The sequence below is a fragment of the Benincasa hispida genome, chromosome 7 (genome assembly GCF_009727055.1).
Source record: "Benincasa hispida cultivar B227 chromosome 7, ASM972705v1, whole genome shotgun sequence".
In the NCBI taxonomy this organism is placed as follows: Eukaryota; Viridiplantae; Streptophyta; class Magnoliopsida; order Cucurbitales; family Cucurbitaceae; genus Benincasa; species Benincasa hispida.
Window position 1 is genome coordinate 24,070,913 of NC_052355.1, and position 16,063 is coordinate 24,086,975.

General features: G+C 35.5%; 3 protein-coding genes across 11 annotated transcripts; 2 read left to right on the top strand and 1 right to left on the bottom strand.

Annotated features, from left to right (window-relative positions):
- The first annotated feature begins 832 nt into the window (after window positions 1-832).
- On the top strand, window positions 833-6,234 carry LOC120081791 (adenylosuccinate lyase-like). Of its 5 annotated transcripts, XM_039036957.1 has the most exons (11): window positions 836-996; window positions 1,112-1,354; window positions 1,547-1,684; window positions 1,888-2,103; window positions 2,207-2,389; window positions 2,573-2,794; window positions 4,150-4,266; window positions 4,346-4,489; window positions 4,784-4,885; window positions 5,443-5,511; window positions 5,769-6,234. In XM_039036957.1, the coding sequence occupies exons 2-11, from the start codon at window positions 1,178-1,180 to the stop codon at window positions 6,000-6,002; spliced, it is 1,602 nt and encodes a 533-aa protein (XP_038892885.1). In that variant the 5' UTR covers window positions 836-996; window positions 1,112-1,177; the 3' UTR covers window positions 6,003-6,234. The 5 variants fall into 5 exon arrangements, with proteins under 5 accessions (XP_038892886.1, XP_038892887.1, XP_038892884.1 ...); XM_039036958.1 differs by having other exon boundaries at window positions 833-1,354; window positions 1,550-1,684; XM_039036956.1 differs by having other exon boundaries at window positions 835-1,354.
- Window positions 6,235-7,717: 1,483 nt separating this feature from the next.
- Window positions 7,718-12,448, top strand: LOC120080736 (uncharacterized protein At2g39920). Of its 5 annotated transcripts, XM_039035360.1 has the most exons (6): window positions 7,718-8,614; window positions 8,708-8,734; window positions 8,873-9,006; window positions 9,933-10,380; window positions 11,017-11,196; window positions 11,809-12,448. In XM_039035360.1, exons 3-6 carry the CDS (start codon window positions 8,928-8,930, stop codon window positions 12,083-12,085), a joined length of 984 nt encoding a protein of 327 aa, XP_038891288.1. In that variant the 5' UTR covers window positions 7,718-8,614; window positions 8,708-8,734; window positions 8,873-8,927; the 3' UTR covers window positions 12,086-12,448. The 5 variants fall into 5 exon arrangements, with proteins under 5 accessions (XP_038891288.1, XP_038891287.1, XP_038891286.1 ...); XM_039035359.1 differs by having other exon boundaries at window positions 7,718-8,734; window positions 8,822-9,006; XM_039035358.1 differs by having other exon boundaries at window positions 7,718-8,734.
- Window positions 12,449-12,804: 356 nt separating this feature from the next.
- LOC120082035 (glucan endo-1,3-beta-glucosidase) lies at window positions 12,805-14,335 on the bottom strand. The gene has a single exon (XM_039037249.1). The coding sequence runs from the start codon at window positions 14,212-14,214 to the stop codon at window positions 13,063-13,065; it is 1,152 nt and encodes a 383-aa protein (XP_038893177.1). The 5' UTR covers window positions 14,215-14,335; the 3' UTR covers window positions 12,805-13,062.
- Between the last annotated feature and the right edge of the window lie 1,728 nt (window positions 14,336-16,063).

The window sequence follows — 16,063 nt, forward strand, 5'->3', positions numbered from 1 at the left end:
ATTACCATGCGATCGTGTATAAATTACTATACAATCGTTTATATTTTACTATGCGATCGTGTATAAATTATTACATGATTGTTTATAATTTACTATATGATTGTGTAATAAACAATTGCATAATAATGTATAAACGATCGTATTGTAATTTAATGCTAAACGACACTTATATTGTAATGAACGATTGTGTATATATTACTACACGATCGTGTATAAATTACTACACGATTGTTTATAATTTACTATACGATCGTAATTTATGAACGATCGTGTAGTAATTTATACACGAACACATGGTAAACGATTGCATAGTAATGTATAAACGATCGCATAGTAATGTATAAACCATCGTATAGTAATGTATAAATGATCGTATTCTAATTTAATGTTAAACAATACTTATTATGAAAGCGATATGAGACAAGAAATCGTACATTGAATGAAGGGCTGAAAAAACCGTTGAAGGAAGAAAAAATGTGGACTGAATCTGACGATGAAAGCAATCAACGAAGATGTTGGGCTGAAACTCCGAGAGAAAGCTACAAGAGAACAATGAGAGAATTTCGTAAGGAGTTCGACGACAGAAAGTGGATAATGAGAGTTACGTTCCATTCTCTTCAATGCTATTGGAAAAATATTAGTTGAGAAAAATGTTTTGGTGGTGTATTGAATGCACATTGAATGAATGGCCGAAGAAATTGTTGAAGGAAGAAGAAATGTGGTATGGTTTGAAGGCTTTTTAAAAATTTGGGATAACCTTAAAATTTCGCATGAACAAAATGTAAAAAGTCATTGACAAGAAAAGTGTTTTGGTCTGGAGTCATTTTGTGAAATTTTCCCAGCAACACCGAGTTGTCCGTACGGTTCAAACAAACTTTCCTACCTGAGAGGGGAGGAGCGAAAGTGGACCCTTTCACTTAATTGATACGTTACCGCCGTCCGAAGGTACTGTCGCCCGTCCGATATCACTTGTCGCGCGAGAGAGAAGAAGACAGCGTGAGATTCCTTTTACTTCGTTTTAGGGCTTTTTTCCCATTAGGGACAACTTGGACATTTCATTTCATATGTCCATTTGTCCCAAAAATCTTTATTTTGAAAGTTCGAAGCACAGGTGAAAAACAGCCGAGAGAGAAGGGTTTTAGCTCACTACTCTTAAAACACTACTCTCAAAACTTCCATGGAGATCGGAGCGAACTGCAGGGTTTTGGATCAGCCCCGATTCTTATGCGCGGCAAAGGGTTTTCAAATCCCTAGAGAACCCTCAAGTATTTTTCCAAATGCTTCCTTTTATAAACCCCCAAGAAATTTCGATTGCAAAGCCATTCTCAAAGACTTCCAAGTACCCATGGAAAAGGTTGTTCTTCTATGCTTGTTAAGCTGAACTTCATGGTATTCATTGCTTTTAGAGTTAGTGTTTCGATTCTGTTTCTTTAGATATTTGGACGATGATGATAAATGAGTTATTTCTGTTTCTTTTATGTTGGGTTGTGATTTTGTTTTTTTTGTTTTTTTTTGTTTTTTTTTGTTTTTTTTACATTTTACTCAGAAGAAGATCAGTGTTATAAATGAGCTTTCGAGTTTGGTGGCTTTATCCCCTTTAGATGGTCGTTATTGGGGTAAGGTCAAGGACTTGGCCCCTTATCTAAGCGAATATGGGTTAATCTTCTTCAGGGTTCTGGTTGAGGTACTTGTTGAATTTGATTGATTGATTGATTTCGTAAGATAGTTCTTATATAAATTTATTTGATGTTCTCCTTGCAGCGAAGGAAAGGTGTTTTTGTTTCTCAGTTTCTAAGTTTTATTTTGATTATAGTGGGACAGGAGGAAGGTCTTTGTTTTTATAATGTTATCTATTGAAGGGATTTTGTGTTTTCTACTCTGCTTTAGATCAAGTGGCTAGTGAAGCTGTCGGAAATACCTGAAATCATAGAGGTCCCAAGATTCAGTGAAGATGCTTCTTCCTTTTTACAAGGGCTAATTGACAATTTCTGTGAGGATGATGCTTTGGAGATCAAAAACATTGAGAAAGTGACGAATCACGATGTGAAAGCTGTCGAATACTTCTTAAAACAGAGGTGTCAATCACATCCTGAGATTTCTAAGGTGGGATTTACCTTGCTGTTTCCCGTTTATATAAAAGATGTTTTTCTTGTATATGTTTGTAGAACATTGTAAGATCTTTTAAAGATTCTTTTTTGCATTCCAGGTGCTTGAGTTTTTTCATTTCTCTTGCACATCCGAGGACATTAACAATCTTGCCCATGGACTCATGCTGAAAGAGTCATTGGAAAATGTTGTGCTTCCTTTTATGGACAAGCTGACAAATGCAATAAGCACCATGGCCAAAGATAATGCTTGCATTCCAATGCTTTGCCGCACCCATGGACAGGTTTTAGGCTGACCAAAAATGTGATGTATTCATCTTTTTGACTGTTTAGACCCTAAACTATTTCATGATTTGGTGCTTGTGCCATTTTTAGTGTGTTAGATTAAGATTTTCAGTGACTTAAAAATGTGTGATATTCTTATGAGCAAAACCCTCATATGTTATTTTTTTCCTTATTTTGTATAGCCAGCATCACCTTCAACCCTGGGAAAGGAAATGGCAATTTTTGCTGTCAGACTAAGTAGAGAAAGGTTGGAAGTTTCCAAGGTCAAGATAATGGGAAAGTTTGCTGGCGCAGTTGGAAACTATAATGCACATCTTGTTGCATATCCGAATGTTAACTGGCCTAAAGTGGCCGAAGAGTTTGTGAACTCTTTGGGATTGAGCTTCAATCCCTACGTAACTCAGGTTTGTCTTTATATTGGAATTTGACTTGCCTTTTGATGAAATGTTTTGTGTAGGCTTTTTTCTTTGGTGTTTCATTCTTTGCTAGGCTTAAGTTTGACTTTATATTCTTTTCTCGGCTTGATGGTCTCATTGGTATACTAATAATACTAAAAGGGGAAGAGGCTCTAGGCTGTGGGCTGGTATTCTTAAACATAAAGAGCAATTTTTTAACTTCACAGATTTTCTAGTGGGTGATGGGAAAACTATCAGATTTTGGATGGACATATGGTGTGACACTCAACCCCTCGCTCAGAAATTTCCTGATATTTTTTCTCTGTCCTTGAAAAAAGGACGCCGTGGTNCGCCGTGGTTGCGGATTGTTGGTGTGCTTCCAATCAGTCTTGGGAGCTTGGCCTCAGAATAAATGTTTTGGATGGAGAGTTGGGAGATATGATAGCTGTGGTGGAAATCTTGAACTCTTGGGCGCCTCAGAGTGGACGTGACTGCCTTAAATGGAAGTTAGACCCCTCGGGGAAATTTACAACTAAAACTACCTTTTTGAAATTCAGAGAATCTCTGTCTCCACTTTTCTGTTGGTGAGTCTTGTCTGGAAGCTTAAAATCAAAAAGGTGAAGTTCTTCCTTTGGTCCCTTACTTATAGAAGCCTAAATACACACGATAAGCTTCAAAGGAAACTCAAAATTTACTCTCTTAGCCCCTCTGTCCGCTGCCTTTGCCTGAAAAAATGAAGAGACCCTTGATCATATGTTCCTACACTGATAAGGGGGGACTCTCTTATTTAGAACTTTTGGGTTAGATTGTTGCCTCCCAAACAAAGTTGTCAACTGGATGCTGGATGGGCTCATTGGTAGACCCTTTGGTGCTAAAGGGAATATCCTTTGGAGATGTGCTTCGCGGGCCCTCTTGTGGTGCATTTGGAAAGAAAGGAATAGTATAATTTTTAAAGATAAGTTTGCTTCTTTTGATTATTTTTAGACTATTGTTCAACATACAACTTCTTGGTGGTACACTTATTACACCAAATTCTTTTGTAATTATAGCCTTTCGATGATTTTCACCAATTGGAAGGCTCTTATACACTAGTGTTTTTTTTTTTTTTTTGGGGGGGGGAGGTCTTCTCAACCCCCTGCCCTTAGGCTGTTCTCGTTTGTTCTCCGATGGATATATGAGCTTGTTTCTTATCAAAAAGAAAGAAAAGATTGTTTTAGTCTACATGGTTGCAATGCTTATCTTCCGAAGTTATCTAATAGACATATATATTAGACACTAGGTGGAATAAGCTTTTAGAGTTTAAAATTAGACAATTTGATTACTTTCCCAAATTGCTAACTGTATTATTGTACTCTTTTTTTCAGATTGAAACTCATGACTACATGGCTAAACTCTTTTTTACCATTGTGAGATACAATAATATCTTGATTGATTTTGACAGAGATATTTGGGGTTATATATCTTTGGGCTATTTTAAACAGGTGAGTGTTTTAATGCATCTCATCGTTATTATCTCTGGAGGAAAAGATAGATTATTTGATTATTTACCATTTTATGCAGATAACAAAGGCAGGTGAAATTGGTTCTTCGACAATGCCTCACAAAGTAAACCCCATTGATTTTGAAAATAGTGAAGGTAATCTTGGTGTAGCTAATGGAGCATTGGCCCAATTAAGTGAGAAGTTACCCATATCTCGATGGCAGGTATACCTTTATCTTGACATTTGATTTTTTCTTCAATTCTTTGAGTTGGTAAATGGTAATTATGTGTGAGATGTGACAATGTGAGTGTAGGCTCTAGTACCATAATCGTGATTTCTGAAGTCTTGGGCTATGGATTTTATTTTTATTACAACTATGCTAAATAACACAAAAATGTATTTAATAATGTAAAAACTGTATTCGCTAGTCTATCTTTCACTGACTCATCAAAATTTTCATTTCATGTAGGTCTTCAGTTATTGTATTTAACTTGGAGAACTTCTGTCTCTTTTGCAGCGCGACTTGACTGATTCTACTGTTTTAAGGAACATGGGAGTTGGACTTGGACACTCTCTTCTTGCCTACAAAAGCACACTTCAGGGGATATCAAAGCTTCAGGTACTCAGATAATCATCATAAACGTTAATTACCATTAGTTTTGTGAAAAATTGTAGTTGTCAGATAATCGTCTTCCACTTTTTTGGTGGGTTATAATTTGTGACTACTCAAGTTTGCTGATGTATAATGGGAGAAATAAAGTTAATGAGAATAAAAACAGTGAGTGAGCGTGCAACATTAATGAGAAAAAGAGGTAGAGATTCAATAGAATTGGACGCCTGATTTGTGGTTAAGAAAACTGATAACCCCTTAATGTTCATCTATTGATTGGTAAGAATGAAACTTTAAGTCTGTTATTAACTTATCCAAATGAAAGAATTCATCTGCAGATGTGCTGAAGTAATAAAATACTGGCTACTAGGAAGCACAAATAACCTTTTCCATCATATGGGTGATTTAGAAAAACCACATGTAACAAACTGACGGAATTAACTGTTACTTTGCTTTTTAAATCTCATATGTTTCAAGGTTCTTAACACAGTTTCTTCCTCCTGGTTTGTTCTGTCCATATAGTCTATATGGGGCATTTCTTAAACTTAATTATCATTGCATTGTAGGTTAATGAAACCCGTATCAATGACGATTTGGACCAATCATGGGAGGTCCTTGCCGAACCCATACAAACGGTACGTATGTTGATAAGCATTTTTCTTTAATTGCTCCTTTGGTGCTTGTGTTATATAAACTCTACTGAGACTGCTGGTTGTTTGCTTGGAGCGGGTTACGTTGCCCCCATTTAGTAGCATTTTGCTCAGCTCATTAGCACTGTAGTAATCAGATCGGTCACACCAAAGTTAGATATATCTATTTGGTTCATGAAGTTTCATAGGGATAGTCCAATGATATTGTATTTCCATAATCATCAATTATCTATTTCTTGAAGGTCATGCGACGATATGGTGTCCCTGAGCCTTATGAGAAGCTAAAGGAATTAACCAGAGGAAAAACAGTTACTAAGGAAAGCATAAGGAGATTTATTGAAGGGTTGGAATTACCAAATGAAGGTAAGACAATTCTGTTGAATCTAACACCTCATAGCTATGTTGGAGCAGCGGTTGAATTGGCCAAGGATGTAGACATGGCCTTGAATCTTGTGAACAGAGGAGAGCTCTTCTAAATTCTAAGGGGGCATTGATTTCACTAGGTCACATTTTTGAAGTGTTGTATAACATTTAAACATTCAACTTTGGTTCTAGCCTTATATTCCTGTTCCCATTTCTGACCTGTTTACAAGATAAAAATTTATGTAACTTAATAAACGCATGAAGTTTGCAGAGGGTAAGTGTTTGTATATTGACTGTGGCTAATTGGAAAAACTATGTCAACTTGAGCATAGCTCGATTTAGGAATATAACAATCGTCCATCTTTACATGAGGTTTGAAGTTTGCACTCAAAGAAAGAAAACATATTTGTGAATATTTAGAAAAAAAAAAAAATTGTATGTAGCAGAGATATGGTAGATGAGGAGTGATGACTGATGAGCGAGTAGATTGAGAAAAAAAAATTGTGAATATTTAGAAATAATAGAGATTTGAAACAGAGGTCATCAAGTTTTTCTCTGATTAATTGATTGTCACATCATATGAATGATAAGATTTTAAGAGTTTGATAATTTAAACTAAATCATACAACAATTTTAATATTTATTTTAAGAAGGATGATGCTATTACTTTACAAGTGTAACTATTCATAAATTCTTTTATCTTTAAAAATTAATAACTTTAATTATTCTAAACATACACCATCATGATAGTTGACTAAAGTCTTAAATTTTAGACAAATCAAATAATAAACTTAATTTTATTTATAGATAGCTTCAAAATCTTTACAAACATAGTTGCGTACCAAACTAACTTTTTCTAATGCGAATTATATCTGCTAAAATTTAGAAAAAAAAAAAAAAAATACTTGGAATGCAATCTAGATCACTTTTTAACTTTCAAAAATATTTTTGAAGATTTTTTTATATATAATTAGAGCAAGTTACATTTTGATATGTATTTAAATATTACTCAATTTTAAAAAAGAAAATTTGAATAGGACTACATTTTCTTGAATAGATGGACCACATCTCAAAAATAAAATATCATAATCTCACGATTTTTTTTTTAAAAATCTATAAACGTATTTGATTTTTTAAAACTAATTTAAGAATCATTATATTTCATAGGTAAGATCTTAGAACCTAATATCACTAGTCAATTAAAATATAACTCAATAAATAATGTATCGATTACCATCTAAAAGTTGATATCAAATTCTCCACCTCTGCAAGTTTTTTATCTCCAGCAAAATATAACCTATCATTACCATATGAAATTAAAATAAACAATTTATTAATTATGTGAGGAAGTAACTTGAGGAGATTCATACGAACGACCTGAAGAATTGTACGAAAATGAAATTTAGCATGATTGCATAGAATCAAGTAATTAGAATGAGTATCGAGTAGTTAGGCCACCAGCATGTTTTTCAGGGATGTTCCAGTAATTTCACGATGTGATTACGTACACAAGGTAAAAAAACATTTTAACTTTTCAAAACTCTCGTCTTTTTCATTTGGGTCCATAAAAAGAGGTGATTTTTGTAAGAATGACTTCTTTTTAGGGGCTCAAATGAGATCTAACTCTACCTTTTGAAAACATAGTTTTCCTTTATTTATTTATTTTCTTTAGCTTTTTGCTTACTTCATGATGGGTGAAATTACCAAAATGACCAAAATACACGTGATATCCGAGGATCTCACTTTCGCTTTCTTGATTCCTGCTCCTCTAATCTCCTCCTCAATTTACTTCTTCTATGATTATAAATTTCTCACCACTCCATTGTCACCCTCGCTTCTCGATTCTGGGTGAATAGATTGTGCTTCTCGATTTGTCTGAGAGAGAGAGTCCGATTCTGATTCACGCTTATGGAGAAGAGGGATGATGATGGAAGATTGCGCTCATCGAAGAGAGAGCTCTTGCATAACGAAGAAAAAAGTCTAGAAGGTTTGAATCCAAGAGGTTGTAGAACAAAGAAATAAGCTTGAAGAAAGAAAAGAACTGAACTGGAAGCGAGAATCAAGAAACAAAAACCCATCGTGCGTGCATTTTTAGTTGTTTTAGTAATTTCACCTTATGCTGCTATAAGCAAAAAGCCAAAAGCCAAAAATCGTAAATTGTTGAAAGTCGAATCTCATTTGGGTCCCTGAAAATAGGTCACTGATAAAGAAGTTTGCCCCCCATAAATAAAAAATCACTTCAAGACGACAGAGTATAAAAGAATGACCGTGGTTGATGGTTTGATTTTTTAACTTATTGAGTACTAAGGATACCATGCCAGCATATACCGTGGTTGATGGTTTGATCTCTCCTGTAATGATTGAGCAAAAAAGAAAAGAAAAGAAAAAAAAAAAAACTACAGATCTTCACTTCTTTATAGTTCTGGTTTTTCCTAATTTATCTCACCCCTGGAAGGTTGAAGAAGATCACTCTGCCCATTCTCTTTCTGATTTCTTGATCATTGCTTCGAATCTTTTACAGACCCATCGCCAAAACAGTAGATGTGTCGCTTTCGCTTACATTTGGGTATTATTTTTCTTACGTTTTCCGAGTTTTTCCCACCTCCCGGACAAAACCCATAAAATAGAAAGTCTCGTCTCTTAGCCCAGAAATCGATAGCTTATGACCCACCATAAATTTCTGTGTTCAACTTGGTAACTGTTGGCTTATCGACCAAAATTATTGGTATGATGTTCATATCCAATCCTGAATCCTTCGGTATTTGTTTACTTCTGATCTAATTCTAGATGGGTTTTGAAATTGGGTTTCGTTTCACAGATTGATTGAAGAGCTTTCTGCTTCTGAGTAAGTCAACAATATAAAGCTTACTTGCAATTTTTTATTTGTTCTGTGCTGGGATGTTCAAACTTTTATTTGAAATTGCTTTTCTAGGCTTTCGAAACTGAACTCTGATTATCGATTGCACATTTGGGATGTTTACAGATGACCCTTATGCTGAGGATTTTTCTTTTCTGAGATATTGGAAATTGTTTGAACAATGTCTGCTTATGGGAATGAAATGGAGCGCCAGTTCTCTACTCAGAGTCATTCTACTGGGGGAAGTTCTGGGAATTCAGGTGTGGAATTTAATACATCCTTCTCTTTCCCTTATGGTCTCTTTTCATGAAGTTGAATCAGTTTACTGAAAGAGAAGCATGTTTGGCTTGTTTCATAGAAGCAACAAGAGAATTCAAAAACTTCCAGATATGGAATGTTTGATTTCATGAGGATTTGTTATTGCCTGATATGATTTCCTTTATTTTTATGTCAAAGATTACTAAAAACATAGTTGAGAATTTAGATAAGTTTTTCAGGCTGTTTTATGATCAGTTTTCTCTTTGTTAGTAATAACTAATAAGAAAGATACAGGATATTCTGATGTTGAGGATTCTCTTTTAGCTAATTATTGTCAGAAAATAGATTACATTGTTAAAAAGCAGAAAACAATATACATATGAGAAACATAGAAGAGGATATGCACTGATGTAAAGATGTGCACAAAGAGGAGGATAAGTTATCTCTAAAAGAAAGAACAAAGGAGATTGCAGAAAGTATTTGAATTAGCATCAATGGAAAAGAACTGATAATCACAAAATATCTGGCGACTAATATTTACTTTTCATATAACCTTTTTTTTATTGAATTCTACAGTATCTACCATCTACTATCTAGTCAATACAATGAACAGGAAAACCATGAATGAATGAAAACATTTAATTAAAAAATCTTTGCAAACAACTTGTTGGACTAGGAAACATTTCAGATATAATTTTTGAATACTCATTGAAACAAGCCTTACCTAGTATCATTAATAGGCCGTAATTTGAAAACGAGTGAGGCTAATCTGATAGGAGATGTACTGTGCCATCGTCTTTGCCGTTCTTGTGGTAGTCAACATTGCAGTTATTAGATTATTGATGTATAACAATGTGATGGAAGAACTTTTACTGGTATTTGAGGATCATTTGAATGCATAGTTATTGTTATCCTTTTAATGAGGCAGATATGGGAAGCCGCTATATCATAGAGTCGGGATTCTACATGGCACCTTTAACAGCAACAATTTTCATTGGTGCACTAGTTACTGTTGGAGTGTTACTTATCACTTTACTGGTCTCATTGACTGTAATGTTGCAATATTGTCAAAACAGAAGTGGAGGAATTGTTGAGATTCAAAAATCAAGTGTTGATTATGACTATTGCAAGGCTCTATCTGTGCATTTGGAGCTAAATAGCCTGGAAACAGATGGGATACCTTCATTTTGCAAGGATGTTTCCATTCAATACATTAAAAGCGGGCAATATGAAAGAGATTTGTATTCTATACTGCAGGTGGTTGACAAGTATTTCTGTAGTGCTGCCAAAGTAGGCAACAGTCAAGATATCGTGCTGATGGACATAGATGACCTTCTTTTCACTAACCGTGATTACAACGACCTGCTAATCTCTAGGTACTTTCCTGATATCTGTGTAGTGTTCTTTCTTTCTGTTCTATCATTGATAATTATCATTATTGGTCATGATAACACCAAATTTTATATTATTCTTTTACTAGGTTGTTTCCCATAGCATTATATTTCATCTTCATACTTTTTGAAAACTCAAGATCCTTTTCCACCTTGAAATTAGATTTTCAATGGACTTTACCTTCAACCGTGAGAAATGCAATATGTTAGAACATTATGGGTGTGAATATCAATATTTAGGCTCCCTTTGGTAATCATTTTGTTTTTTAAAATTAAGCTTATAGACACTACTTCCACCTCAAATTTTCTTCCTTTGTTATCTGCTTTTTACCAATGGTTTAAAAAACCAAGCCAAATTTTGAAAACTAGAAAAAGTAGCTTTTAGAAACTTGTTTTGGAATTTGGAACTTGGCTAAAAATTTAACCATCGTACTTAAGAAAGATGCAAATCATGGTAAAAAAATGAGGAGGAGATGGGCTTAATTTTCAACAACGAAAAACAAAAAAACGAAATTGTTACCAAACAAGACCTTAGTATTGTTGTATTACAGTCTTCTGCTTCGGTTCCTGGTTGAGTAACATAAAAATAAATTCTCTTGATCAATTTAATTATGGGTGCAGTAGTTGTGTCGACCAGGCCAAGAGATTGAAGCAAAACTTTCTTCTAAAATTGTACAAGAAACTCAGATCTTGCAGATGGCCTATAACCTTAATATCAAGAAAGTCAGACGTTAATAGGAATGCCACTATTGAACATCTTACTTCTGCAGGGTATAAAGGTTGGCTACAGTTGATTATGAGGTATCTTCAATATTTCCATTTTATAGGCAGGCTTTACAATAAAAATTTACCTTAGTTTACGATGTTGTTGAAATCCTTCTTCCTCTTCCTCTTCCTCTTCCTCTTTTGATTTGGATCAAGGTGCTCTGTTTCATATCAGATCAAAATTATTGCTCAAACAAAACTTGTTCAACTAGTTGGCAAATCCTGGAAATATTCAACAAGACTGCAAGTTTTTGATAGAACCCAAATATATAGATAAAATCAGTATTCGAGGTACTTGGACCATCCCTCTTGAGATTGCTTTCAAACCCTAAATCACTCACTAAAATTTTCTCAATCTCCCTCCTATTTATAACCAAATTCCATAACGACCTCTCTAACTAATTACGAACATACTCTCTAACTAATAGCATTCCTATCATTTTTTTCGGGCTTTCCCATTGAAAAGTGAAAAAGATATAATGCAATTGTTTATCATGCATGCTGTTTCTCTATCTGTGATATAATTGGAGCCTAGCTTTTTTTTTTTCTGCCTATGTGGGCATAATTTTTATGTTCTATGTATAGATTTTGTCTTTCTTATGACCATTATGCATATTTAAGAACATTTTGTTTGAAAATTTCTTGCAGGATGGATGATGGAATGAAGATAGATCATCGGGAATACTTCAGTCAGCAACAAGCTGTATTGCAGAACGAGGGATTCCGTGTTGTAGGTGTGATGAGCAGCCACATGGATGCCTTGTCAGCACCATCAGTTGGAACTCGTATTTATAAGCTTCCAAACCCCATGTACTTAAATATCAATCATCAAAAATTGAGTAAACACACAAAGAAAGTGATTTACTCTGGAAATTTGTTGTCATGTGAGCCATTCCAAGATATTGCACGGTATAAGTCAATTTAGGCTTCTCTACAGCTGGTTGAGTCTCACACAAGTTCTCTTATGTAAAATGGTAAAAAAGAAGCACATACAGTCGGAGGAGTTGCTATGGATCATCATGTTCATGCCATTCAATGGAGGCAATCACGAATGTAAGGAGACAGTTGCATGTTCATTTTGTTGTATATAATTTGATTTTGTGATGAGTTTCACACAATCCTACATTCCTCGTCTTCAACGGCATCGACACCAACAGCCAGGCACCAGCAGCTGTACACATTATTTGTTATATTATGCCCTCTTCTCCATGTTCATACCAATTTGTTTGCTGACCAAGAAATTTTCAACAATTTCTTTGTTTGACACCTTTCGGTTTTTACTTCCCTAGTTCCCTCTCTCAAGACCAGTGTTTCACTTTTGTTTTCCTTCAATTATTCATTCAATCAATCACCAACTGTTTAGGATCCCCCACTCACCTACCATCTTTTTGGTGATAGGGAACACTTTGTCCTTAAAACACTGAAATCTAATAGTGCTTGAATAGTGTTTTTTTTTAAAAGGAATTTCTAAGTTTAGAATGGAAAATAATGATATGCATGTACTTCCATTCCCAATGCAAATGACATACTTAACAATGTTAAAAGATGAGTTTGGCCAACTTACTACCAATCATCATACACCATATCCAAATGATTCAACAAAAACAATAAACAAAAAGAGGCAATCTCTGTGGAAAATAAGAACCAAACTTCATTGAATATTCTATGAAAGATTCTAACTCATCTGAACACAAATTCAGAAAAGGAATTTGCAGCCATTGACATTTAAACAAACGATGAAAGCTATCTCTAATAACAAGGGAGGTTGCCATAACAAGAACCAGCAACACAAAGCTCAAGAATCACAGGATTCACAAAACGCAGGTTAAACTCATCAGGAATTAGAGCTGAACCTAATTCAGAACCTAATGAAAAAATTACGAAAATGAAATGAGTAAGATGTTACCACAACTTCGTTAGAACAAAAACCCCAAAATACCAGGCTGCAATCTTCAGAAAAGCACTTTGCTCTCCAATTCCAGCAGACTTGGAGAAGACGACATCATACTTCCTAGTCATATTGGGATACAGAAGCCCCCATTTTCGCACAGGTCGAGCTCCCTGTTCTTCTTCCCCATCAAACAGCTGATATATGTAAGTTTGCATCACTCCTTCCCTCCTCAACGGCGTTCCAAAACCCGATTTCAGGTGTGCAACCAACCCCTTCAGGTACATTTCTGCATAAGCATGATTCGCTTCGACCTCGCCGGAGTCGGTCCCCAAGCTTGGCCACCCAGTCTCCGTCACGATCAATGGAACATTCTCGTGTCCGGCCACTACCATTGCACTAATCACTGCATCTACCATGGAATCAAAAAGATTCTGGTACCGGACACCAGTGATCACATCATCCCTGAAATTGAAAGGGTGATTCTGAAACAGAGCATATGCAATTGGGATTTCGGAGTTCAATCTGTACAAATTGTAAGGGTAAATATTAATCAAGAACGACGAATTGGTGTCTCTTAGAAACTGAAGCAAAGGCCTAATCACAGTTTCGGAAACGGGATCTTGAAACCTAGCCGCCGAAGGAGGGAACGGAGTCGCCATTATACTGACGAACGAGAACGTAGTAGAAACCGAAATTTGACGAATCCCTAAATTTCGAAGCGCCGTGTAAACATTTCTGATTGCGGGCAAAAGAACCGTCGCGAATTCAGGGGAAGCTTCGAGAAAGTCGTTGCCGACGGAGATGGTGGTGATGATCGTCCGAGGGTAGAAGGGGACGACATGAACGTAAAGCCATCCGAGAGCGGCGGAGCGATTGGCGGCGATGGGGGCGACCATGAAATTAGGGATTGTGAGGAGAAGTGTGATGTTGGTGTAGGCGAAGGCTCGGACTACGTTGGGGTCGGAATCTTCAAGTCTCACGGCGGTGAGTTTGAGAGAATCTATGGCTTTGGCCACTGAGTCGGGTGGCTGGAGGCGGTGGGTGGAGTTGACGGTGGCGGCGGAGAAGGTGACGCCGATGGTGGTGAGGGAGTTGGTTGGATGGGGAAGTGAGAGAAAGAAGAGAGGAAGGGAAATGGTGAGGAAGATTGACCGGAGCGGCATGGCGGAAGACGGCCGGAGAGAGAACTGATCGGCGGCGGTTGATTTGGCAGTTTAGATTGGGGGAATGTGTGGAATGTACACTGCTTCACTGTTACGGAGAGTGAGTTGGATTTGGCGGGAATTTCCGTTGCGATTGCAATTTAGTCCTCATAATTTCTTCAAGGGCAAAATTATTTTATTATTCTCAATTTGGGGTTACTTTTAAAATTTTCGATTCTACTCCTAAATTTCAAATATACTGAGATTTTCAGTTACGTAATAATTTGAACTCTCACATCTTTTAATGGAGTAGCATATGAGTGNATTTAAAATATCAATAGAAATGCCGAAGTTTTGATCTTACAGAAATATTGATGAAAATACCATGGTTGATGAAAATTTCGAAAAACTTTATGGAAATTGATTTAAATTATTATAATTAGTTAATGAAACTTTCATTGTGTTTTTAATTAGATTATAACTAATCATTTTAATTATCATTTCTATATAATAAGATAATAATAGATGTATATTGTAAACGTTTGTGTAATGTAGTTGTGTGAGTAAAAAATTTAAAAAGAAATGGAAAAATAATATAAAGTTTATGAATATTTTTAGGTGAAATTGTGTAAAAATGAATATTTTGGATGGTAAAAGAAAAATTAAAAATAATTCAATTTTTGGTGAAATGATGTGAAAATTTAACGAAGAAAGTTTGAATGAGGTTAAAAATAAATATATGTTGTTATTTTTCAAATTCAATTTCTTTAGATATGGAAGTTTTGGATAAAAAATAAAGCTAAAAATTGAGAAAAATTAGAAATTAGAAAAAGTAGCACATAGAAAATTTTAAGTTGGAAATTAGAAAAAGTAGCACATAGAAAATTTTGTTTCCTTCATCTAAATGATATTGACGATACATTAGCGTGTGAAACTATTCAATTACGTCTATTTAGAACCATAAAATTGTAAAAACTTGAACTGAATTAACATAACTAATTCTTATAAAAAAAAATTTGTGCAAATTTTCCGCCATGGTTGCCAAACATATTAAGACAATAATTTAATATTATGCAATTTTGTGTCAACAAATTCTAACAAAACTTTTAGGGAAGTATCTAATTGAGAATTATTAATGTATTGAACATTTCAAAAGAAGCATAACATAAGGGGTGTTCGTGGATTGGGTTGGGTTAGATTGAAACATTTTTTATATCCAATCCAATTATTCAGGTTGTAATTTTTTTCACCTTAAATAACTCTTATTCACTACAAGATTTTGGGTTAATCCCGACGCTGGGGGCCATCGACAGAAGCTAAAAAGGTCGTTGGGACAATCTTTCCCGACGGTTGACACGTCGTCGGCAAAATCGTGGGGGGAAGCTTCGTCAGGAAAACCTTTCCTAACGGTTTGGAAGCCCTACCATAGGGAAAAAGAATTATCTCGACGGATAAGGATGAGACTTTTCTCCCGACCCTAAAGAAAGCCATCGGAAAAAAGGCATAACCCTGATGGTATACCGTCGGGATTGGACTATTAGCCTGACGGTCTGTGAACCGTTGGGATAAGGTAATTTATCTTGACGGTGAGGGTTCTGTCGAGCATTTTACTTTTCACCCGACAGTGACGTAGACTGTCGGGATATATCTATCGCCCGACAGTTAGAGACCGTCGGGCTATGTCCTTTACCCCAACGGTCTCCAACCACTGTCGGGATATCTTTAAAGCCCGACGGTTTCTAGTCACCGTCGGGAGTTCTTTGCCCGACCCCTCTACTATCGGAATTTCTTTAAATAAATAAACAGATTTAAATAGTATTTAAATCTGTTTATTTATTTTCTTTTCTTAGATTTATTTTTTTTTTCCAAA

Excerpts from the sequence above, each read along its gene's own strand:
- LOC120081791 (XM_039036956.1), top strand. The coding sequence starts at position 1,178 with ATGGAGATCGGAGCGAACTGCAGGGTTTTGGATCAGCCCCGATTCTTA. Across the intron at positions 4,267-4,345 it reads CTTTGGGCTATTTTAAACAG|ATAACAAAGGCAGGTGAAAT; the intron begins GTGAGTGTTTTA and ends CATTTTATGCAG. Across the intron at positions 5,512-5,768 it reads TTGCCGAACCCATACAAACG|GTCATGCGACGATATGGTGT; the intron begins GTACGTATGTTG and ends TATTTCTTGAAG.
- LOC120080736 (XM_039035359.1), top strand. The coding sequence starts at position 8,928 with ATGTCTGCTTATGGGAATGAAATGGAGCGCCAGTTCTCTACTCAGAGT. Across the intron at positions 9,007-9,932 it reads GGGAAGTTCTGGGAATTCAG|ATATGGGAAGCCGCTATATC; the intron begins GTGTGGAATTTA and ends TTAATGAGGCAG. Across the intron at positions 11,197-11,808 it reads TGGCTACAGTTGATTATGAG|GATGGATGATGGAATGAAGA; the intron begins GTATCTTCAATA and ends AATTTCTTGCAG.
- LOC120082035 (XM_039037249.1), bottom strand. The coding sequence starts at position 14,214 with ATGCCGCTCCGGTCAATCTTCCTCACCATTTCCCTTCCTCTCTTCTTT.